At 37.7% G+C, this 24,386-nt stretch overlaps 3 protein-coding genes and 1 long non-coding RNA gene across 12 annotated transcripts in view; all 4 read left to right on the top strand.

Moving 5' to 3' along the window:
* Nucleotides 1–2,021, top strand: part of LOC307014607 (nuclear GTPase SLIP-GC-like) — a 37,987-nt gene extending 35,966 nt beyond the window's left edge. For 5 of the 6 annotated variants that reach the window (XM_079642623.1, XM_079642622.1, XM_079642625.1 and 2 more), the window contains 5 exons: nt 18–151; nt 347–428; nt 555–633; nt 718–766; nt 873–2,021. In XM_079642623.1, the coding sequence (XP_079498749.1) occupies nt 18–151; nt 347–428; nt 555–633; nt 718–727 (305 nt within the window). In that variant the 3' untranslated portion in view covers nt 728–766; nt 873–2,021. The remainder of the gene's footprint in view (nt 1–17; nt 152–346; nt 429–554; nt 634–717; nt 767–872) is intronic. The other variant, XM_079642624.1, reaches the window with a different exon arrangement.
* A 1,835-nt stretch (nt 2,022–3,856) lies between these two features.
* On the top strand, nt 3,857–4,659 carry LOC307014610. Its single transcript, XR_013801266.1, has 2 exons — nt 3,857–4,465; nt 4,549–4,659. It is a non-coding gene; the product is annotated as an uncharacterized lncRNA (long non-coding RNA).
* Nucleotides 4,660–10,449: 5,790 nt separating this feature from the next.
* On the top strand, nt 10,450–19,799 carry LOC307014606 (nuclear GTPase SLIP-GC-like). 4 transcript variants are annotated; one of them, XM_079642618.1, is made up of 24 exons: nt 10,480–10,563; nt 10,676–10,802; nt 11,062–11,143; nt 11,585–11,697; nt 11,859–11,906; nt 12,357–12,390; nt 12,533–12,619; nt 13,462–13,552; nt 13,819–14,035; nt 14,156–14,371; nt 14,895–15,101; nt 15,186–15,361; nt 15,793–15,886; nt 15,968–16,055; nt 16,187–16,308; nt 16,626–16,802; nt 16,884–17,038; nt 17,173–17,296; nt 17,662–17,770; nt 17,864–17,997; nt 18,114–18,216; nt 18,343–18,421; nt 18,506–18,554; nt 18,667–19,799. In XM_079642618.1, exons 3-23 carry the CDS (start codon nt 11,077–11,079, stop codon nt 18,513–18,515), a joined length of 2,451 nt encoding a protein of 816 aa, XP_079498744.1. In that variant the 5' UTR covers nt 10,480–10,563; nt 10,676–10,802; nt 11,062–11,076; the 3' UTR covers nt 18,516–18,554; nt 18,667–19,799. The 4 variants fall into 4 exon arrangements, with proteins under 4 accessions (XP_079498745.1, XP_079498743.1, XP_079498744.1 ...); XM_079642619.1 differs by lacking the exon at nt 10,676–10,802 and having other exon boundaries at nt 10,450–10,563; nt 18,509–18,554; XM_079642617.1 differs by lacking the exon at nt 10,676–10,802 and having other exon boundaries at nt 10,450–10,563.
* Nucleotides 19,084–24,386, top strand: part of LOC307016139 (nuclear GTPase SLIP-GC-like) — a gene marked incomplete at its 5' end in the record, with an annotated part of 18,730 nt that continues 13,427 nt past the window's right edge. Inside the window, 3 exons of the mRNA XM_079645172.1 lie at nt 19,084–19,095; nt 21,102–21,183; nt 23,975–24,070. Of these exons, the coding sequence (XP_079501298.1) occupies nt 19,084–19,095; nt 21,102–21,183; nt 23,975–24,070 (190 nt within the window). The remainder of the gene's footprint in view (nt 19,096–21,101; nt 21,184–23,974; nt 24,071–24,386) is intronic.

The following is a 24,386-nucleotide window of genomic DNA, read 5'->3' as shown; positions in this document are numbered from 1 at the left end:
GTTTCTGTTTTATGTAGGAGCAAAAGACATTAAAGGAGAAGGCATGCTGAGAAACATGAGGGAAACTATTGAAATACACGTGCATGGTTCAAAGGATGTCATGTTTGCTCAGGCTAAAGACGCCATGATGGAACAGCTGAGAGACTTGATGGTTTGTCACAATTTATATTTCGTCTTACAGAAATAATTCTTCACTGAAACATGTTGGGCTGCACATATTAATGTTTATCATTTACAAAAAGGACTTTTCTTAATTCAAGGGAAATTCAACTAGGAACACTGCAACACAAACATACATGTCCAAAAATGTCAGTGATAAGTGATAAATATTTCAATGCTGATTTAGTTGGAGATCCTGGAGAAACTGTGTAACACGATGCAGGAATCAATCGAGCTGTCACTCAAAACAGATGGTGTCTCCATCCCAGGTAAAGGAAACAAAACAAAATCACCAAAAATACTGTACATTTGATCGTAATTAAAAAGTCAATACATTTCCATCAGTGTAATAAATGAATCCACTTCTTTGAAACAATATGTTTTGTTTTGTTCAGATGTAAGTGTTGAGCTTCAGATGGTAAAGCAATACTACAATGACCTGACCAAAAGTCCAGACGATGATGCAATTATTTGGTATAATAAATATAATATAAAATATACATATTGTCTGGATTATGACTTGTTTTCTGAATAATACTAACAGTCCTTTTATTACAGTAGTGATTAACCGGGTCAAGCAGCTGCAGTGCGTCCATGATGTGCACAGGTAGGTTTTAGTGAAACTGATGATCAAAACTGTTAATAAGATGTTAATAAGTGTTTGTTATTAATATTCAATTTCACAACTTCGCTCTTTGTCTCTCTGGTTTAAGTTTCAGGGTTGATCAGTGGAGAGTAACAGCAGACGCCAGTTAACCTACCGAGGATAAAAGACATGAGGCCTCTGGATTGGGTCTCAACCATTTTTTTTAAAGTTCTTATCTCTGTTGACTTTGAGTGTTTTCTAGTGTTAGCATAATGCGGTGCCCTAATTCATGTCATTTTAAAATCCTATAAAAAAAGCAGTTTGATGAAAAGCTTAGGTTTTACAGCCCATAAAGGAATATCTCCATGTCAATAGCGACCCCCACATCCACCCCATCCCTGCTTTCGTGTGCATCAGCATTTTAGTTGTCTGCCAGAAGCATTCATAAATATGTACTTTTTAATCCAAGCTTTTACCCTAGATCAGGCAACAGGACTTCTAGGCAGATTTATGTCCGATTCTAGGACGACAATCAGAGGTTAACACCTTGGTTTGTACCAATGTTTGGCGATGTAAGAGGACTTACAGATCAACTATGAAACGTTAAACCTCCAGAACTGTTTGCAGAGAAGCTAAGGTCACTTTGCATTAGCTTGTAGCCTCTCTGGCTCGTATCCATCAAGGAAACACTAACTTTAAAAGTAAACTGCTTTATTCAGTGCTGAAGCAGCTTTACTCTCTGGGTCAGTTTGTTTTGGAGAGGAGGAGAGACCTCTGGGAACATTTTGACTATAATGGCAAACTATGAGTTGCTATGCTGTCTTTGATTTGTTTTGAATGAGATCCCCCAGTGAAAAAGTCCTCACTATAGAGACGTTTTGCTTTGAATGATTTAACAGTTGTTATGTATTTTTAATATATGTATTTTCGGGTTTTGAATCTGTTTGTATTCTGTTTAGCATTGTTTGATAGGTTTAGGCTGAAATTTCAATGAATTAATTAAATCTTCAACATTGATCACAGCACTACTGGAGGGTGATTTGGATGTAGACTAAACTTCTCAAAGAATGATTTTGATCTGTTTTCTCTTATTTTAAAGGACAAAACTCACTGCTAATGAATGTTTTTTGGTGTTTTTCATTCATATATGAGAAATAGAGATATATAAATGATGGCTTATCTGGTTCCTTGTTATTTACTATTTTTTTCCTCACACAATTCTTATTGCATACATGTATTTGATTTGGTATACACTCCAATAAACCAATACAATTAACTTGTATTGTTCATGTTTTTGTTAAAGGACCTATCTGCTCTAGGCTTTTGATAACATACATTTCTATTGTTAGATAATCAAATCATTTTCCATTTGCTCTTGCTGCCAAACCAGTTTGGCACTGCAGCTTTTTAAATGTATAATGAGTGGTAATGCGATCGTGCTTTTTAATGTCACCAACGTGCTACTTACTGATTGGTCCCAAATTGTACAACCCTTATAGAGACCTCATGTAATGTTTCCAAATTCTGTGAGTTGTTTCATAATCTAAACTTCTTAATTCTACCCTAAGAGGTAAGAATTATACAAACACTTGACATAAAAGTACCCATATGATTAGAGAAAAGGACAACTTTAACAGGGAATAGGATAAGGGTCTACATTTCAGACACAAATGCAGTTCAAATTGCATTAAAAAAGAAGAAGCATCACCTAAATAAATAACATGATTAATTTAGTGGGGGAGAGTAACATTCTGCACCTATCAGCGGAAACTAATAAGTTTCGTTTTCAAGGTTGAGTTGGGCAGTTATTGGGATGCTAAGCGGGAGACTCCTTTAACCTGCTTTTGGCTTCATATCAACAGACTGTACGCTACGGGTAAGCTTTGGAACGATTAATATTCTTTTGTTTCATTGTTAGTTTGTAAGTCATGTTCTATATAAAATTATTTGTATGTTGTATGTTAAAGTGTTAGGGCTTCTTGTTTGATTGCTACCTTTGTCCCAGGCTCTTGAAAACCACATTAACATTAAATTAGTTGCAAAACCAACGCACATGTTTTTGTTTGTTTTGTAAGGGAGCTGTATGTTCTTTCGTTTGGTATGTATGTGTTTTGTATGTTGTTCTGTGTTTCTGCCTTAAATAAATACAAACGCTCATGAATTTCCTGGCATAGAGTAGTTCATGATTCAAATGTTAATTTCAGCTGTACTTGTGTAGACTGTTGGATATTTTGACAACAATTGATCTTTGATTCAGAATCATTTATTTTATTTTACATAGATTAAATTCCACTAGAAAACTTGAAAGCTCATGTTTCTTTAAAAGTCTATGAAGTGCAAATAGCAGGTAAGTAAACAAACAAGCAGGCTCTCCTAGAAATGAATTTCTGAAATGTTTACTTAGTTATTTGTGCTTATCTGGTGATCACACAAATATTTCCAACACGCATATTAACACTTTAATTAGGCTGCCATTATCACTTTAATAACCCTTTATTTTTCTATGAAAATATCATAACTCTCACAAGTAGTTATTTTGTTGATTAAAACTATTATTTGTGTACTTTCCAGTTGCTATTCTTAATCATTGATGATTTTGTTTACAAAAAATTAACTCAATGGGGTCTCAGCGAATTGATACAAACATTTAAAGGTAAAGTATTCCCGTGCTTTTTGTTGGGCAAAAATCTTGTCTAAATGAATCATCAAAATGATTTTATTTATTCTACATAATCTTTTATTTTTGTGGATTATTGTTTTGAACTTTTTGAGATCTTGCACATTTTCAATAATCAAAACATAATTACATTGAAAGTAATGATGTTCTGTAGTATCTTGTGGTTTATACGCAGAAATCAAGACAAAAGCCATTATACTGTACATTCAGCACAGAGATCCAGGCGATGTGCTCCGAGGCTGTAATCCTTATTAAAAAATAATTATTTATCACTCTAGAAATTTCATTTTTTTTCTTTTTTTTTAAGACAGAGCAACACATTGACAGGGAAGCTCTTTATGAACTGGATGATCAAACAATTGCTTTGTTGATCCCCACTGTTGGAACCAGACTAAAATTCAAGAAAAGACTCAAGTTGTTATTGGTAATGTACACTGTTTCACAAATACTCTGATAGTCTCATTGATTTCACTTTATGTGGACTCTGTTAAAAGCTTTAATGATGCCTAAAGACAAAGGATTCAAATATATCATTGACATAGCCTTTACGAAACATTTCATTACTTAATTGAGAGTATTTTCTTTTCTAACTAGGAGGAACAAAACACATCAGATCCGGAAACATCTGAATCTTCTGTTCAAGTTAGTTGAATGCAGTTTAATTCACGTATCAACTAAGACATTTATTACAATCATACATATTATATTGTCAATGTCTGTTCAACTATTTATATGGCCATTAAGTGTATCACTTTTATTTGCAGTGTAAATGGGAGTATGATGAGGAAGCTGTTTTTGCTCAGGTAATGATTACTTTAAATTGCCCATGCTTGTAATGTGGTGGCTTTCCATTTCTAGCCGCCTCCTTGGGGATGTTTTCCCTTTGCCTGTTGTGTGGGCGTGGTGGCTGTCACTCTGGCTCCCGGCTCACCTGCTGCAATCAGCTGTTCACCCTCACACCTGATTCTCATCAGCCATCTACAACGGCATATCAGCAGAGGCTCCACAACCTGTCGGCGCCAGATCGTTGTTAAACCACAGTGGTAAACCTCCAGGCTACTCAGCATTATCAGCTACCTTATTTCTGGATGTTCTGACGCTAACGTGTTTTCTTCCTGTGCTCCAGGATCATTCTCTGACCGCCGTGTTGTCGTCACCAGCCTCCACTTCCTCGCCACTCCTGCCGGATTATCCTTCCCGCACCTTTTGTTCACTAATAAACCCTTTTTGAACACTCTGCCGTGTCCTGCGTTTGGGTCCTCTCAGATATCGTAACATGTAATCATGGAACTTGACTCAATCCTTCAAGCATCGATATTCTGATGCCCGATCTCTGTAGATAAATAAAGAACTACGACAGATGTGTATTATTTAATGCAGCAAAACCATTTACAATGCATTCATGATGACTTTCAAAGAGTAAAGCAAGGACTGCTGAATAAAGTATGGGGCTCTGACATGGTGTAGTCCCAAACGATAGCTGAGGATTCTGGGTAGTGTAGTGTCTTCTGCCATCCAAAAACTCTGAAAAAATATTTGTTTCTCCGAATCGAAGGGGGAAAATACAAAAGCATTGTACATCATTTAAACCAATCAATGTTGTGTAATTAACAAGGATGATTTGGTGATTTTGAGTTGATGAGTAGTGCAGATATCAATGTAAAATCAATCGACAGTAAGGAGAATACTTACTTTCGGGTGTAAAATTCTCCGTTATCCAATGGGAATGGACGCTCGTAATACAATAAAGGGGACATGATCATTATCTTTTAAATAACGTTAACTAAAGGGAACAATCTATTTGACACTGCTGAAGCTCTGGCCTTCCTTAAAAACTAGCTAATTTAATAAAAATCACAGTTTTACACACAATGCACTGTTTTTTGAGAACAAAAATTCGTAACTAATGTAATTTTTACATTCTGACGAAAAATTAAAATTATGAATACAAATACAATAAAAGAAGCCTCCCGTCCCGTGAGTTAGTACCTATACTACAAGCTATAAAGTAGGGGAGACCAGGGATAGTTGCAACACTTTTGGGGCTTTTCCCCAATAAGTAAAAAACCATTTACAATTGGATAGCCATTTTGATATATTATGCATTATCAATATGTCAGCTACTGAAACAATGTCTTTAAGATGTTTTTATGGAATAAGTACAGGTTGGAAAATGTTTTTTTTTTTTTTTAAACTCAACTGTTACAACTGTCCTTGTGTACAGGGACAGTTGTAACCCATGCAGGCACAGTTGTAACATCTTAATAAAGGTTACCCTTTTTCACACTATATGACAAAAAAATAGGGAAAGCTGTCAAATTCTAAGGCAACAAGATTTTAATGGGATTTCACACATCCTCCAACAAACAATGAACAATGAACAGAACTTGAACAGAACTTAAAACAGAACACCAGAATTAATCAGATTCACAGTTGTGGCAGGTGTAAAAGGCACTTCCATCTGTGCAGTCCTTGTGTGCCCAGGCTTTACAGGAGCAACACTGCAACCAGATCTCCTTGGACCTGGAGTAGCTCTCCAGGCACACAATGCAGTATTTGGCCTCATCTTCATCAGATGAGGCCTGCATCTTCTGCTTCTTGTTGGGTTTGGTTTTTTGGCCGAAATTGATTTTTGTCTTTGCTTTAGACTTCTTTGCGTTAGATCTTTTTTTCTCAGCCTCGAGTTGATCTTTCATCGGAGTGTCTGTGAGGACAGCGGTTTCTCTTCTTTTTCTCCCCTTTGTGGTCTGCTTCCTTGGTCCAGCTTTTGGATGTGGACGGATGGACAAGGGTGAGAAAGGCGTTGCAGAGGATGATGTCCCAGGCTCCACACATGGCCTGACAGGGGAGGAGGCTGCGAGTAGAGGAGAGGAGGCTGTGAGTGGAGGAGAGGAGGCTGCGAGTGGAGGAGAGGAGGCTGCGAGTGTAAGAGAGGAGGCTGCGAGTGGAGGAGAGGATGCCACAGTTGGTGTTGGAGCTGCAATGGTAGAAGGTTCTGGTGGTGGGCGGTCTGTGACTTGGGATGGAGCAAAGTCGATATCATTGAAAATGTCTATTAAAAGGCCAAATTCCAGTGCACGCGAACCCTGCCTGGATATTTGATGACGTTGCAGCCAGAGGAAGGGCACTCTTCACAATGCCCGGCAGATCGTAAATGGTCATTGTGGTTCCTGGATGAGTCTTCATCCAATTGTCACAGCGGCTGTTGATGTGCCTCTTCAGTGGCCCATATACAGTGCGATCTAAGGGCTGTAGTTTGTGAGAACAGTGGGGAGGAAAAGAGAGGAGGATGATCCCATTGCTCCTGCAAAGATTAATCCCCTCCACAGAAAGGTGGGAGGAGTGATTGTCCAGAATCAGCAGCACCTTTGACTCCTGTGAGCTCTTGGTATGGCTCTGGAAGTGCTTGAGGAAGACCAAAAAGTCTTCCTCTTGCATCCACCCAGACCCATTTGCTGTGCCAATACAGCCAGGAGGGCCATTGCTGGTGAAGAAGGGAATATCATCATTGGGGCGATGGAATTCCCCAATGCATTTACAGCACATGCAAGTGTGACGAGAGTGCCCCGCTCTGCAGATGTCACACTGCCGACTTGTTTCGTCCCTTTTCTGGCAACAATCTTCCCAGGGTTTTGGACAGTTGTGACTCCGGTTTCGTCCATATTCCAAATGTCCTGTGTGACAAACTCATGCTTCGTCAGGACTGCAGACAGGTTGTCAAAAAACTTTTTAACATTTGTTCGGTTGAAGCTTGTAGCCCGTGAGAGACTGGTAGCCTGAGGTCTACGTATGGAGAGGGTAGGGTGCCGCTTCAAAAACGTTGTGAGCCAGTCAGCTCCAGCCATCTCTTTCTCTGCCCAGGTTTGAGGGAAGTTGCAGTTGTAGTTCTTTGCCAATTCATAGGCAAACTTCCGCACCTAAAATGAATATACATTGGAAAATATTTCACTTGTCTGTTCACTATAGGCCTCAATATATTTGATCACTTACTTTTCTTTTGTTCAGCAGCCTATAGATAGCCTATTCTACCTTAATTATGACCTACCTCCTTTGAGCTGAGACCATAATATAGATCAGCTGCCTCCATCAGGTAGTCTCTCAATAGCATCTCCTGCTGTTGAGAACACCTTCTTTGGAGTCCAGTAGCCTACTCTTGGGGGTGTGTGTGATCCCTGACTCTCCAACCTCAGCCTCTTCTTATGGAACTGGTACAGGGTGACATGGCATATATCCAGGGACTTTGCCACTTCCCTGAATGATTTGCCCTCCTGAACTTCACCTGAGGCTACCTGCAGCAGAGCAAGTGGCACTCCCCTGTCGGTCTTCCTCTGTCTGATACTTGGCATACTGTAAACACACACACACACTTTATGCCTACTGTACAGTATTTAATTCTGTTTATTTTTACGGGGACAATGCACACCAATCAATGCTTGAATGAACAATTGATCATTCAAGCAAATGAGCCATCATTGTAAATGTGCAATGTTACAACCGTCCCGTTACAACCGTCCCAGAACCACCAGTCTTGCTTCACCCCCTGTGAACCTGCCTGATTGCTAGCTTAACCCATATTTAGCTAGCTATATTTGTAGCTTACAAAACAGTGATTCTAATAATACTAGTTTGGATTCCGAGACATTTTGAACTCAAGACAGTATCCAAAAAATACATCATATCATTTTAGTTAATATTTGACCTCAGAAACACACTTTTGCTGATAACTTACGTGAGATATTCAAACGTGGCTCCTTTTTATTTCGGCGATCTTACCATCTAACTGCGCATGTGCAGAGTGAGTGTCATCACTCTAGCTTGTTTATGATTGGAGATATTGAGGGTGTTACAACCAACCCGTGTTTCAACTGCACCCGGTCTCCCCTAGATTTTAAAAACGTTTTATAGAATAAAAGCTCACTGCAGGACCTTGTAGAAATGCGTGTGTGCACCACGACAAAAGAGCCTCATTCACTTTACATTGTTTTTTTTTGGCGTGGTGCCAGTGCCGACACGTAAATGTAGCTCCACCAAGCAATGCGGTGTTAAGGAGTCGTGGTGGAGTCACGCATTCTGTTGAGATCAGGTTGTGTTAAACCTTTCCTTAGAATATTTTAGGAATTGTAAGGTGTCCTTGGGTGCTTTGAAAGGCGCCTCTAAATATAATGAATTATTGTTAACATTAATGTTAATAATAATTTGTATTATTATCTGAAACGATGTAATAACTTAAAACGTTTTCCAGTCACTTGCCCGATGCATTCAGCAGCAGCAGACCATTCACTTTGATTTCATCCCGTTATGAAATGTCATAATTTCAACAATAAAAAAATTCTACATAAACGTTATCTTGCACATTTTATCGAACCATCTCCGTTTCTAACTTTCAATATATGTTAAAAGATATCTCTCATCTTCATGCGGGGCCGTGGCCTCACAGACACGCTGCATAATATCTCTCTCTCTCTCTCTCTCTCTCTCTCTCTCTCTCGCTCTCTCTCTCTCTCTCTCTCTCTCTATATATATATATATATATATATATATATATATATTGTAACGGGCTGGTTATAATGTTGATGTTTGATGTGTTTGTTGTTCAGAGTTTGTTTGCATTTTACAGAGTGTCAGTGAACGTGACACTGGACGGTTCTTGTGACCTGTAGCTGTGAGTTTGGGTGGGAGTGTTGTCTGGTTGGTTGGGGCCGGAAGTGGGAGGTTCCTGGGGAGTGAGACGCGGGAAGCTAGGGAGAGCTAGCGGGAGACGTGACGGAGAGTAAAAATAGGACAGGGTTAGTGGATTGTTTTAGCTCGGTTACGGCCAACAGTAACCTGTGATCTGAATAATAAACTCCCAGATAAAGGAATATTACATTTTGTGAGGAAACCTTTCCACCAATAATTCCAATAAGTATTCCACATTTTATTCACTTCAGGTTTATGAAAGTAATAATCAGATTACTCGTTTTTCAAATGTAACGCGAGCTGGGGGGTCGCTAATACATTACCAACAACCATTATTTTAATCACAAATAATGCATGTGTCAATTTAATGAGTATTATTTACGTTAACGAGGTAAATAGGCTAAAAGAAAAACACGTTTTCCAAAAGAACAACACATCTCTTGAATGACAATGTACCTGCACCTCCAAGGTGCGCAATACATTATTGCATAATCTATGCCCGTGAGCATGCTGTGCGAGCCGAGATGATGTGTGTGTGTGTGTGTGTGTGTGTGTGTGTGGGTGTGTGTGTGTGTGTGTGTGTGTGTGTGTGTGTGTGTGTGTGTGTGTGTGTGTGTGTGCTGGTGCGTGTGCGTGTGTGTGTGTGTGTGTGTGTGTGTGTGTGTGTGTGTGTGTGTGTGTGTGTGTGTGTGTGTGTGTGTGTGTGTGTGTGTGTGTGTGTGTGTGTGTGCATAGTTGAACCTTTTCATATTTAGGTTTGTAGCAAGTAGAGGGCTGCTGGCCCTCTTTTTTTTTTATGTAGGCTATTGTGAACGCAACGCTGCGCAAATGTTGGTTTGCCTCACACAGGGTGACTGTCTGTCTACATGTGGAATCTGTTTCGGGTGTGTGATCTCTTTATTTCCCCCTCAAAATGCACCAGATTGATGCATTTAACTCAAAATAAAATAAAATCTTATCCCTGTCCATATATTTATTATTGGTGTGTGTGTGTGTGTGTGTGTGTGTGTGTGTGTGTGTGTGTGTGGGGGGGGGGGGCGTGCGCGTGCAGGCGCGCGCAAGCGTTAGTTTCAAAGACCCTAGAGCTCAGTTTATAACTCGAACCCTGATCCCAGCCTTTTTGGATTAGAGACCCCGTGTCATGTTTCAGATTTATGTGACTTGTTTGTTCAACTAAAGTGACAATCATATTCTGAATTTCTTAATCCTCCCTTAAGAGGAAATAATTATACAAACACTTGACATGAAAATACCTACATGATTAAAGAAAGGACCTCTAATGACTTTAAGAGCAATACATAAATAAATAAGACGTGATTCATTTAGTGTGGGAGGAGTAATGTTTCGCGCCTCATAGAGAGGAAACAAGATACTTTAAGTTTCGTTTTCCTAGTTGTGTTGGGCGGTTATTGAGATAATGAGCAGGAGACTCCGTTAACCCGATTTTGGCTGTACGCTACGGGTAAGCTTGGGAACGATTCATATTCTTTTGCATGTCATTTTCTATATGAAATGTATTGTATATGATGTATTTTAATGTGTTGATCTCAATGGGACTTCCTGGTATAATAAAGCTAAATGAAATAAAGAAAGATGATCAAGTGACTCTTATTGCCCTTTCGAACATCTAAAGGACGATGCTGTGAACAACAAAACAACAAACTACATCGATTTGAATGCGTGCCTTATCGCTGTAAACCAGTATGTTGATACGTCTCGAGTCATTGACTGTGATGGGTGTTGCATAACTTTATATTATACACTCTGGTTTAGCGGATCTTGTGCTAAAACATTTATTTTTGCTTACCATGTGTTCTGACATATATTTCCTATGCTTCATATTAACACTTCCATTAGGCAGCCATTATCACTTTAATAACCCTTTATTTTTCTATTAAAATATCAAAACTCTCACAAGTAGTTATTTTGTTGATTAAAATAATTATTTTTGACTTTCCAGTTGCTACTCTTAATCATGGATGATTTTGTTTGCAACAAATTAACTGAATGGAGTCTCAGCGAATGGATACAAATATTTAAAGGTAAAGTATTCCCTTGCTTTTTGTTGGGCAAAAATATTATACAAAGTCGATATGACCTTCCAGGATTGAAATATCTAAGCATCTACTTGAAGACACATAATCTGCCTCAACATCGTTACTCAGTAACTTATTGACATATCGCTGACATACTTAAACAATCGTAAAGACTTCATCTTCACACAGAGAAGAAACTATTATCTATTAACTTCAGAATAACTCATTTTCTGTAGCGTCTTTTCAGCAGCACTGAAATCAAGACAGAAAATAACAAATAACAACATATTACCAATATGAATTCAGTTCAGACAACCTTATGAGGCTGTAATGTTCTTTAAAACATATTTTCAACCGATGAACTCACATTTCACCCCATGCAAAATACGCATTTACAGAAATGTGCAATTGGTTGGCATTTATCTTAATTTAAATTTTTGTTTACAGATCAGGGCGTTGACAAGCAAAGTCTTTACTGTCTGGAAGATCAAGAAATTGTTGCCTTGATCCCAATTGTGGGACCACGGTCAAAATTCAAAAACGGACTCAGGTTGTTAAAGGTAATGTCTGCATTTTTAAACAGATACTGTATTTGGTCTCATTTATCCAAAGGACTGTACAACATCTGCATACAATTAGTATAATATATCTTGTTGACTTTACTATCATTTTATCAAAGTTCTTTACTATTATTGATTTGAGACTTTTCTTTTCTAACTAGGAGGAACAAAACACATCGGATCCGGAAACATCTGAATCTTCTGTTGAAGTTAGTTGAATGCAGTTGAATTCACTTTTTATATTGTCATTGCTGTTTAACATTGTACATGGCCACCAAGAGTATTTCTTTTATTCGCAATGTAAATGGGAGGAAGCTGTTTCTGCTCAGGTAATGATAACTTTAAATTGACCATGCTTGTTATCATTGAACTTGACTCAATCCTTCATGCATTGATATTTGAAGCATCTTGAGACAAAGTCACCTTTAACTGAAGAACTGTGAACTGTTTAATTTGTTCATAGTGTTGTTCATTCAGTAAAAAGAATGATGAATGTGATCACTTGATAGCCATGTTTCAAGTATATATTATTTTGCCTAGAGTTTTGAAAGGAAAATGAAATGCAAATGTAGGTGTGTGTGTGAATTGTGACGATGTGTGTTCAAGCCTGTAACTCCCTGTGAGAGGACAAAGAGTCAAATGTTCATGTTCATCCTCAGGTTTGTCCGTCCACCAGCAACAGAAATGATGAAGGTGAGATACAAAGTGTCTTATGGATTATATGAAGTTTTATTGATATTTTATGAACAATAATAAACCTGCTACATCTAAACAATGTTGAGAAACATTTTTAACGAAAAAATTATATATGTTATTTCCCAAAAATAAAATCAAGGAAAGAGGAAAGAGGAACTCCAGGGTGAGTCCAGCCAATCACCAGCCAGAAAACGACCACCTGAGGATAAACAAGGATCATACACAGGTATTATTATTACTTTCCAAAATGGGTTAATACTTATAATGTGTTTAATGTTTTATTGTTCAGCAAATGAACTTACATATATGTTGCAACACAGTTCTTATTAAAGGTCCAATGTCATGCTTTTCTGGTTATTACCCGTCCCCTTGTGTGTTATGAAAGTTTTTCTGCATGTAAACGGTCTGCAGAGTCACAAACCCTCAAAGTACACCCTGTGAGTAAAACTCTAACACAGAAAAGACCTGTCTATGCTGCCCCAGAACGCCGTGACGTGACCATACCCAAATGGACCCATTGGTCCAAATGGACCAATCCGTGGAGCTCCTCACAGCAATCAAGAATCATAGCAGCGAGCCGCGCAACGTCCCGCCAACACGGCACCCAGACCCCGCGCAGCATTCTCATCTGTTTGTCATTACTGGTGTCATTTTCTGGTTGCTAACGCCATTGTAACAAATCATCACTGATGTTCCGCTGTAACGGTGGTGGACTCATCAGAACAGAGTGGGCGAGCTGACCAATCAGAGCACAGTGGGCTCATAGGGAGGGGGGGCAGGAGCTCCAACAAGCCGTGTAGGACAGAGAGTGAATACACATACTAACTATACAGAGATGCTGTATGAGAAACCAATGTGATTTTGGAACCTTGCACAATATAAATCTATTCTAGTAGACCTCAATGGAATCATGATCAATAGAAATGGCCATGACATGGGACCTTTAAGTTATAATGGCCGTAAACTGGAAGATACTTGCCATTCTTGATTGCTTCATTGGGAATACATCTTAATGGATATACTGGTTATTGGTTCCTGCTGAATAGTTCTTTACTTTTACTCTTACAGAAAATTACATTCGATCTGATGTGAAATACATCATGAAAAATGTCCACCAGAAACTACCTAATCAAGACAACAAGCTCAACAAGTTCCTGAAGTAAGTATTGGTGTTTTCGAGCAAGGGGAAAGAGTTCAAAGAGACCAAAGTAAACCTTTCGAAATTCTACAGCACTGAGGACACTGTTGTGATTTGTAAGAGTCCACCATTTTTAAAGTCCAAAGATTAGTCTGACGATAGTATTATGTTTAAATAGGATGTTCGTACATGCAGATTGATTTATTTTTGATTTTGACACAATCTTTTAGTGTTTGTTACATTTGTTAATTTGATCAATAACCCAAATTCAAACTCTTGCACAACAGAAATAGCATCAACGATTTGGAGACAGACAAGAGGGAGGTGGTCGGCGTCTTTGGTAAAACGGGGGCTGGAAAGAGCTCTCTGATAAATGCCATCATTGGAGTGAAGAATCTCTTGCCCTCTGGAAGCATCAGTGCATGTACCTCAGTGATGATTAAAGTGGAGGCTAACATGCGTAACCCAAAGTATGAGGCAGAAATCGAGTTCATTACAAAAGAGGTAAAATTAGCTAAATATGTTTGTTAACTTAGAGCTATTTCAACTTTTATGATGAAGCTGCAAATAAATATATATGCTGACTACACAACATGCCATAATAATACAACATTTTTTTTTTAGGAGTGGAAAGAGGAGTTGTGGACCTTGCTTAATTTCCTTGGTGATAACAAAGATAAGGCAGAAGACGAAGATGATCAAGACAGTGTTGAAAAGCTGTCAGAGTTGTATGGAGAAGAATGGAGAAAAAAATCCGCTGAAGACCTCATGGATAAAAAATATTTCAGAGAAATTCCTGAATTTCTCCAATCCAAGAGTAAGATTTTGACAAGTGATACAGTAAGTAAGACTAAAACTTATATAATTTCATAAAACAAACTCTTGGTTCGTGTAGTTTCACGATAGAATGTGAACGTAAATTCGGTATGTACATGCTCTGTAAACCATATCTACTTGTGGTAAAATGTCCACCAGTAACCAATTTGCTTGCATGAACCTCCTAGATATTTTAAGTCACTACCAGCTTTACATTTCAAATCATGTTAAAAATGTTAAACCTAATTGTTCCCCATTACTAAAATATAAACGTTTGCTACTTGTGTATTTAATTCAGATTTGGTTGTTTCAGTGATAGGGTTTCAAATGTACTTTGAATAACTGTTACATGTCAAATATGTGTAAGATGTCATGTAAAGCGCTTTGACCACATGACAAACCACTCTAAGAAAAAACGTAATGAATTACTATTATTATTAATGTTATGCTGTAATAATTCTTTAACACAATCTTTTTAAGCAATTTAAAGTGTGTTAATATAAAATAAATGGCCTTGCATTGCCTCTTGTTTTATTATTTATTTTAGGCTGAAGAGTTATCTCCAAAATTGGTCAAATACACACGAAGTGAGTCAAACGAGGAAGATGCTAAAGACGTGAAGAGGTGGTATTGGCCACTGGTGAAGTGTGTGACTGTCAGGGTGCCGGAGAAGGGTTTTCTCCAGCACGTCACACTTGTGGATCTTCCTGGAAACGGGGACCGTAACAAGAGCAGAGACAAGATGTGGAAAAAGGTGATTTATCCACATAAAGTTCTGATTACTGTGGAAGGTTACACTGACAATGTAACCGTTATTATTTGCTGTATTCCCCTCCAGCTTGTTGGAAGTTGTTCTACTGTGTGGATTGTGGCTGAGATAAATCGAGCAGCTTCAGAAAAAGAATCCTGGGAGATCCTGAAAGAATCCTGCAGCCTCATGGAAAATGGTGGCGAGTGTCAGCAGATTCATTTTATCTGCACCAAGTCTGATATTATTGGAGGTTCAGATGATCAGTAAGTGGTTTAACATGCAAAAAGTACACAGTTAAATGTAACATCCAATTTAGACACTGACGCTTGAGACGGAGATGGCCAAGAGGAGAAACCATGGAAACATTGATTACGTTTACAGGCACATTAGTATCCTGGTTTTGATCGTATTCAGGGATATAATGTTCACTTGAAACATGATCAACCAGGTTATTCATGATCATAACAGTATCCATGTTTCTAAAATGTCTGCATGTGTGTCTTGATTCCTCAACATCTCAGCCAATTATTTCTGTCCTAATGTTGTTGCTTCACAAACACTTTGTGATGCTAGATTACGCTACTCCATGTGATCACTGGTTATTTTAAGTGATGAGTATGCTGCATAGTGATATGATATCCTGGAATGTATAGGCAGTTTATGTGATTCTTCAAATACAAATCTTTTCATATAGGTCAGAAGCTGGTGTTCGTGTTCGGATATTAAAACGAAATGAGCAAGCCAAGAGAAAAGTGAACGCAGAATTCAGCAAACTAAAAGACGTTAAGGTGAGTTATATTAAATAAAAATCACAAATATTGTCCAAAACTGCAAACCTGCTTTTATATCGAAACTTCTTTTTTTTTTAGAAACAATTCAGTGAGGACTGTTTCAAGGTTTTCACAGTGAGCTCTGAAGAGTTCTTGAGAAAGAAACATCTAGACCCAGATGAAACAGGTGATTCAAGTCTCCATAAGTGAGCCCCGGATGAAAATGGTTTTATCTCCTCCAATAAATATGTAGAGATACTAATTGAGTATAACATGTAAATTCAAGAATGTAATGTAAGTGTGTTACCATTTTTACAGGAATTCCCAAACTGCAGGAATTCCTGAAAGATCTCAATGACTGGCACTCTGAGACAAGAAACTATGTGTCCGGAGCTCGCGGGATTCTCTCTCTGATTCAGGGAGCCAGCAGCAGAGAAGGGGTAAGATCAAGTAACAACATCTTTTATTGTCTTTAATATTGACAGAAAATAAAAACATTCATAGAAAATAATTAAGCTGCATACACTAAAATGTTGTGTAAAAATTGTAAAGTAAAAGACAGACTGCTTACATTTAATGTTACCTGTGGAACCAACAAGGTATTGGATTTACTGAGTTTGTGTTGCTTCAGAGAGGATGCATTGCTACGGTAATTAAAGGGCTTTGTACGTTTTGTTGTAAGGGCTTGAAAAAAAAATCCCATATTGAATTATGGTTGTATTGCTTTAAATAATGAATTTGTTGTGTATGGTTTCAGGCTAACATAAAGATGGCTGTGTCCATAGAACTTGAAGAAAAGCTGAGTCTTGAACTTGATAAAGTCAAGAAACCCATGGATGAGACCGTTATGGCTTTTGAAAGATGCCTCAGTGAGGGGGTTGAAAAATCTAAAAGTTCATGTGAAAAAGTCTTAAAGTCGGTCCTTAATCCTAACGTAAGTATTTAATTTATAATTCAATCAAAAACAACTGCTCTTAAAATGAAAATGTGTCTTACAAAATTAATTTTGTTTCAGACAATAAAAGGTGGTGCATTTCACAAGATATTGAAGTGTGTAGTTGAGAAGGGCGGCATCCACAAACCAAAAAAAGGGAAATCAATAAACATCAATATGAAGTTATCTTCATGTTTGACCGACAGCATTGACGAAGAATTTAAGAAGACCTTCCCGTAAGAAATGACATAATAAAGACATAAAACCCTGTGTTGGATAAATTAAGTTTTATAATACATTTAAATACATGATTTAAAAACTTGTTGGGGCCTTATGAATTTAATCATTTATTTTTGTTACTATGTTTTAGAAATGAAGGAAACAGTGGACCATTCAACGGGGTCATCAATGCGTTTTCACTTGGCACAGAGAGGCTGATGATGAATAAGGAGTACGAAAATGTCAAACTGCAGCTGACATTTCTCAAGACAGAGGTAAAGGATCCTATTCATTAGACGTTATCAGATATGATTGTAAAGCCAGGGAGACTGTAGTGGAAGGGTGAGCAATATTATGAAATATAATACATTTTGATCAGTCAACATATTCATATACATTGTACTGGAATAACTCATGAACTGGAGATGGCTTTGAAAAGTTAACTGCAGCTGTAAAGCTGACCCTGCCCCAAGTCATGAAGACACACTAAAGATTACAATAGAATATTCTGATATTGGGAAAAGTGCACCCCCAGCTGGTGAACACGTGCTATCAGTTTGAATAATGTACTGATTTTCCAGGTAAAATCTATAAAGGGAAAGATGAAAATATGTTATCTGCTTCACATTCTCTCTCTAAGGAAGAGAAAATGAAAACAAACCTCAACAAACTCATCCGTGAGCGAAAGAAAACGATCTACAGCAGCCTGACAACAACAATCGAGGAGACCATGAAACCATGCTATGACAGTAAGACAGAAGATCATTACAGACATAGAAATACACTTTTACACTTTTCTACATTGCAAAATGTTTATGTTTATTTTTTTCTGTTTTATGTAGGAGCAAAAGAATTTAGAGGAGAAGGCTGGCTGGAAAACATGAGGGAAACTATTGAAATGCACGTGCATGGTTCAAAGGAAGTCATGTTTGCTCAGGCTAAAGATGCCATGATGAAACAGCTGAGAGACTTGAAGGTTTGTCACATTTTATATTTCGTCCAGCAGTAAAATTCAACTAGGAACACTGCAACACAAACATACATGTTCAAAAACGTCAGTGATAAGTAATAAATATTTCAATGCTGATTTAGTCGGAGATCTTGGAGAAACTGGAGAGCACGATCCAGGAATCAATCAGGCTGTCACTCAAAACAGATGGACTGTACTTATATATAGATGGTTACTCCATCCCAGGTAAAGGAAACAAAACAAAATCACAAAAAATATTGTACATTTGATCGTAATTGAAAAGTCGATACATTTCCATTAGTGTATTAAATGAATCCACTTCTTTGAAACAATATGTTTTGTTTTGTTCAGATGTAAGTGTTGAGCTTCAGATGGTAAAGCAATACTACAATGACCTGACCAAAAGTCCAGACGATGATGCAATTATTTGGTATAATAAATATAATATAAAATATACATATTGTCTGGATTATGACTTGTTTTCTGAATAATACTAACAGTCCTTTTATTACAGTAGTGATTAACCCGGTCAAGCAGCTACAGTGCGTCCATCATGTGCACAGGTAGGTTTTAGTGAAACTGATGATCCAAACTGTTAATAAGATGTTAATAAGTGTTTGTTATTAATATTCAATTTCACAACTTCGCTCTTTGTCTCTCTGGTTTATATTTCAGGGTTGATCAGTGGAGAGTAACAGCAGACGCCTGTTAACCTACCGAGGATAAAAGACATGAGGCCTCTGGATTGGGTCTCAACCATTTTTTGTATCTCTGTTTACTACTACTGTTTTTTATTGTTAGCATAATGCGGTGCCCTAATTTGTGTCATTTTAAAATCCTATTAAAAAGCAGTTTGATGAAAAGCTTAGGTTTTACAGCCCATAAAGGAATATCTCCATGTCAATAGAGACCCCCACATCCACCCCACCCCTGCTTTCGTGTGCAAAAGCATTTTAGTTGTCTGCCAGAAGCATTCATAAATATGTACTTTTTAATCCAAGCTTTTACCCTAGATCAGGCAACAGGACTTCTTGTCAGATTTATGTCTGATTCTAGGACGACAATCAGAGGTTAACACCTTGGTTTGTACCAATGTTTGGCAATGTAAGAGGACTTACAGATCAACTATGAAGCGTTAAACCTCCAGAACTGTTTGCAGAGAAGCTAAGGTCACTTTGCATTAGCTTGTAGCCTCTCTGGCTCGTATCCATCAAGGAAACACTAACTTTAAAAGTAAACTACTTTATTCAGTGCTGAAGCAGCTTTACTCTCTGGGTCAGTTTGTTTTGGAGAGGAGGAGAGACCTCTGGGAACATTTTGACTATAATGGCAAACTATGAGTTGCTATGCTGTCTTTGATTTGTTTTGAATGAGATCCCCCAGTGAAAAAGTCCTCACTATAGAGACGTTTTGCTTTGAATGATTTAACAGTTGTTATGTATTTTTAATATATGTATTTTCGGGTTTTGAATCTGTTTTTATTCTGTTTAGCATTGTTTGATAGGTTTAGGCGGAAATTTCAATGAATTAATTAAATCCTCCACATTGATCACAGCACTACTGGAGGGTGATTTGGATGTAGACTAAGCTTCTCAAAGAATGATTTTGATCTGTTTTCTCTTATTTTAAAGGACAAAACTCACTGCTAATTAATGTTTTTTGGTGTTTTTCATTCATATATGAGAAATAGAGATATATAAATGATGGCTTATCTGGTTCCTTGTTATTTACTATTTTTTTCCTCACAAAATTCTTATTGCATACATGTATTTGATGTGGTATACACTCCAATAAACCAATATAATTAACTTGTATTGTTCATGTTCTTGTTAAAGGACCTATCTGCTCTAGGCTTTTGATAACATACATTTCTATTGTTAGATAATCAAATCATTTTCCATTTGCTCTTGCTGCCAAACCAGTTTGGCACTGCAGCTTTTTAAATGTATAATGAGTGGTAATGCGATCGTGCTTTTTAATGTCACCAACGTGCTACTTACTGATTGGTCCCAAAGTGTACCACCATTATAGAGACCTCATGTAATGTTTCAGAATTCTGTGAGTTGTTTCATAATCTAAACTTCTTAATTCTACCCTAAGAGGTAAGAATTATACAAACACTTGACATAAAAGTACCCATATGATTAGAGAAAAGGACAACTTTAACAGGGAATAGGATAAGGGTTTACATTTCAGACACAAATGTAGTTCAAATTGCATTAAAAAAGAAGAAGCATCACCTAAATAAATAACATGATTAATTTAGTGGGGGAGAGTAACATTCTGCACCTATCAGCGGAAACTAAAATACTTTAAGTTTCGTTTTCAAGGTTGGGTTGGGCAGTTATTGGGATGCTAAGCGGGAGACTCCTTTAACCTGCTTTTGGCTTCATATCAACAGACTGTACGCTACGGGTAAGCTTTGGAACGATTAATATTCTTTTGTTTCATTGTTAGTTTGTAGGTCATGTTCTATATAAAATTATTTGTATGTTGTATGTTAAAGTGTTAGGGCTTCTTGTTTGGTTGCTACCTTTGTCCCAGGCTCTTGAAAACCACATTAACATTAAATTAGTTGCAAAACCAATGCACATGATTTTGTTTGTTTTGTAAGGGAGCTGTATGTTCTTTCGTTTGGTATGTATGTGTTTTGTATGTTGTTCTGTGTTTCTGCCTTAAATAAATACAAACGCTCATGAATTTCCTGGCATAGAGTAGTTCATGATTCAAATGTTAATTTCAGCTGTACTTGTGTAGATTGTTGGATATTTTGACAACAATTGATCTTTGATTCAGAATCATTTATTTTATTTTACATAGATTACATTCCACTGGAAAACTTGAAAGGTCATGTTTCTTTAAAAGTCTATGGAGGGCAAATAGCAGGTAAGTAAACAAACAAGCAGGCTCTCCTAGAAATGAATTTCTGAAATGTTTACTTAGTTATTGGTGCTTATCTGGTGATCACACAAATATTTCCAACACGCATATTAACACTTTAATTAGACTGCCATTATCACTTTAATAACCCTTTATTTTTCTATGAAAATATCATAACTCTCACAAGTAGTTATTTTGTTGATTAAAACTATTATTTGTTTACTTTCCAGTTGCTATTCTTAATCATTGATGATTTTGTTTACAAAAAATTAACTCAATGGGGTCTCAGCGAATTGATACAAACATTTAAAGGTAAAGTATTCCCGTGCTTTTTGTTGGGCAAAAATCTTGTCTAAATGAATCATCAAAATAATTTTCTTTATTCTACATAATCTTTTATTTTTGTTGATTATTGTTTTGAACTTTTTGAGATCTTGCACATTTTCAATTATCAAAACATAATTACATTGAAAGTAATGATGTTCTGTAGTATCTTGTGGTTTATACGCAGAAATCAAGACAAAAGCTATTATACTGTACATTCAGCACAGAGATCCAGGCGATGTGCTCCGAGGCTGTAATCCTTATTAAAAAATAATTATTTATCACTCTAGAAATTTCATTTTTTTGTTCTTTTTTTTTAAGACAGAGCAACACATTGACAGGGAAGCTCTTTATGAACTGGATGATCAAACAATTGCTTTGTTGATCCCCACTGTTGGAACCAGACTAAAATTTAAGAAAAGACTCAAGTTGTTATTGGTAATGTACACTGTTTCACAAATACTCTGATAGTCTCATTGATTTCACTGTATGTGGACTCTGTTAAAAGCTTTAATGATGCCTAAAGACAAAGGATTCAAATATATCATTGACATAGCCTTTACGAAACATTTCATTACTTAATTGAGAGTATTTTCTTTTCTAACTAGGAGGAACAAAACACATCAGATCCGGAAACATCTGAATCTTCTGTTCAAGTTAGTTGAATGCAGTTTAATTCACGTATCAACTAAGACATTTATTACAATCATACATATTATATTGTCAATGTCTGTTCAACTATTTATATGGCCATTAAGTGTATCACTTTTATTTGCAGTGTAAATGGGAGTATGATGAGGAAGCTGTTTTTGCTCAGGTAATGATTACTTTAAATTGCCCATGCTTGTAATGTGGTGGCTGTCCATTTCCAGCCGCCTCCTTGGGGATGTTTTCCCTTTGCCTGTTGTGTGGGCGTGGTGGCTGTCACTCTGGCTCCCGGCTCACCTGCTGCAATCAGCTGTTCACCCTCACACCTGATTCTCATCAGCCATCTACAACGGCATATCAGCAGAGGCTCCACAACCTGTCGGCGCCAGATCGTTGTTAAACCACAGTGGTAAACCTCCAGGCTACTCAGCATTATCAGCTACCTTATTTCTGGATGTTCTGACGCTAACGTGTTTTCTTCCTCTGCTCCAGGATCATTCTCTGACCGCGGTGTTGTCGTCACCAGCCTCCACTTCCTCGCCACTCCTGCCGGATTATCCTTCCCGCACCTTTTGTTCACTAATAAACCCTTTTTGAACACTCTGCCGTGTCCTGCGTTTGGGTCCTCTCAGATATCGTAACATGTAATCATGGAACTTGACTCAATCCTTCAAGCATCGATATTCTGATGCCCGATCTCTGTAGATAAATAAAGAACTACGACAGATGTGTATTATTTAATGCAGCAAAACCATTTACAATGCATTCATGATGACTTTCAAAGAGTAAAGCAAGGACTGCTGAATAAAGTATGGGGCTCTGACATGGTGTAGTCCCAAACGATAGCTGAGGATTCTGGGTAGTGTAGTGTCTTCTGCCATCCAAAAACTCTGAAAAAATATTTGTTTCTCCGAATCGAAGGGGGAAAATACAAAAGCATTGTACATCATTTAAACCAATCAATGTTGTGTAATTAACAAGGATGATTTGGTGATTTTGAGTTGATGAGTAGTGCAGATATCAATGTAAAATCAATCGACAGTAAGGAGAATACTTACTTTCGGGTGTAAAATTCTCCGTTATCCAATGGGAATGGACGCTCGTAATACAATAAAGGGGACATGATCATTATCTTTTAAATAACGTTAACTAAAGGGAACAATCTATTTGACACTGCTGAAGCTCTGGCCTTCCTTAAAAACTAGCTAATTTAATAAAAATCACAGTTTTACACACAATGGACTGTTTTTTGAGAACAAAAATTCGTAACTAATGTAATTTTTACATTCTGACGAAAAATAAAAATTATGAATACAAATACAATAAAAGAAGCCTCCCGTCCCGTGAGTTAGTACCTATACTACAAGCTATAAAGTAGGGGAGACCAGGGATAGTTGCAACACTTTTGGGGCTTTTCCCCAATAAGTAAAAAACCATTTACAATTGGATAGCCATTTTGCTATATTATGCATTATCAATATGTCAGCTACTGAAACAATGTCTTTAAGATGTTTTTATGGAATAAGTACAGGTTGGAAAATGTTTTTTTTATTTTTTAAACTCAACTGTTACAACTGTCCTTGTGTACAGGGACAGTTGTAACCCATGCAGGCACAGTTGTAACATCTTAATAAAGGTTACCCTTTTTCACACTATATGACAAAAAAATAGGGAAAGCTGTCAAATTCTAAGGCAACAAGATTTTAAATGGGATTTCACACATCCTCCAACAAACAATGAACAATGAACAGAACTTGAACAGAACTTAAAACAGAACACCAGAATTAATCAGATTCACAGTTGTGGCAGGTGTAAAAGGCACTTCCATCTGTGCAGTCCTTGTGTGCCCAGGCTTTACAGGAGCAACACTGCAACCAGATCTCCTTGGACCTGGAGTAGCTCTCCAGGCACACAATGCAGTATTTGGCCTCATCTTCATCAGATGAGGCCTGCATCTTCTGCTTCTTGTTGGGTTTGGTTTTTTGGCCGAAATTGATTTTTGTCTTTGCTTTAGACTTCTTTGCGTTAGATCTTTTTTTCTCAGCCTCGAGTTGATCTTTCATCGGAGTGTCTGTGAGGACAGCGGTTTCTCTTCTTTTTCTCCCCTTTGTGGTCTGCTTCCTTGGTCCAGCTTTTGGATGTGGACGGATGGACAAGGGTGAGAAAGGCATTGCAGAGGATGATGTCCCAGGCTCCACACATGGCCTGACAGGGGAGGAGGCTGCGAGTAGAGGAGAGGAGGCTGTGAGTGGAGGAGAGGAGGCTGCGAGTGGAGGAGAGGAGGCTGCGAGTGTAAGAGAGGAGGCTGCGAGTGGAGGAGAGGATGCCACAGTTGGTGTTGGAGCTGCAATGGTAGAAGGTTCTGGTGGTGGGCGGTCTGTGACTTGGGATGGAGCAAAGTCGATATCATTGAAAATGTCTATTAAAAGGCCAAATTCCAGTGCACGCGAACCCTGCCTGGATATTTGATGACGTTGCAGCCAGAGGAAGGGCACTCTTCACAATGCCCGGCAGATCGTAAATGGTCATTGTGGTTCCTGGAT

Source organism: Notothenia rossii, assembly GCF_949606895.1.
Source record: "Notothenia rossii genome assembly, chromosome: 8".
Lineage (NCBI taxonomy): Eukaryota > Metazoa > Chordata > Actinopteri > Perciformes > Nototheniidae > Notothenia > Notothenia rossii.
This window is presented reverse-complemented; position numbering and strand designations above follow the sequence as displayed.

Excerpts from the sequence above, each read along its gene's own strand:
- LOC307014606 (XM_079642617.1), top strand. The coding sequence starts at position 11,077 with ATGGATGATTTTGTTTGCAACAAATTAACTGAATGGAGTCTCAGCGAA. Across the intron at positions 14,372-14,894 it reads AGATTTTGACAAGTGATACA|GCTGAAGAGTTATCTCCAAA; the intron begins GTAAGTAAGACT and ends TATTTATTTTAG. Across the intron at positions 17,771-17,863 it reads CATGAAACCATGCTATGACA|GAGCAAAAGAATTTAGAGGA; the intron begins GTAAGACAGAAG and ends TGTTTTATGTAG.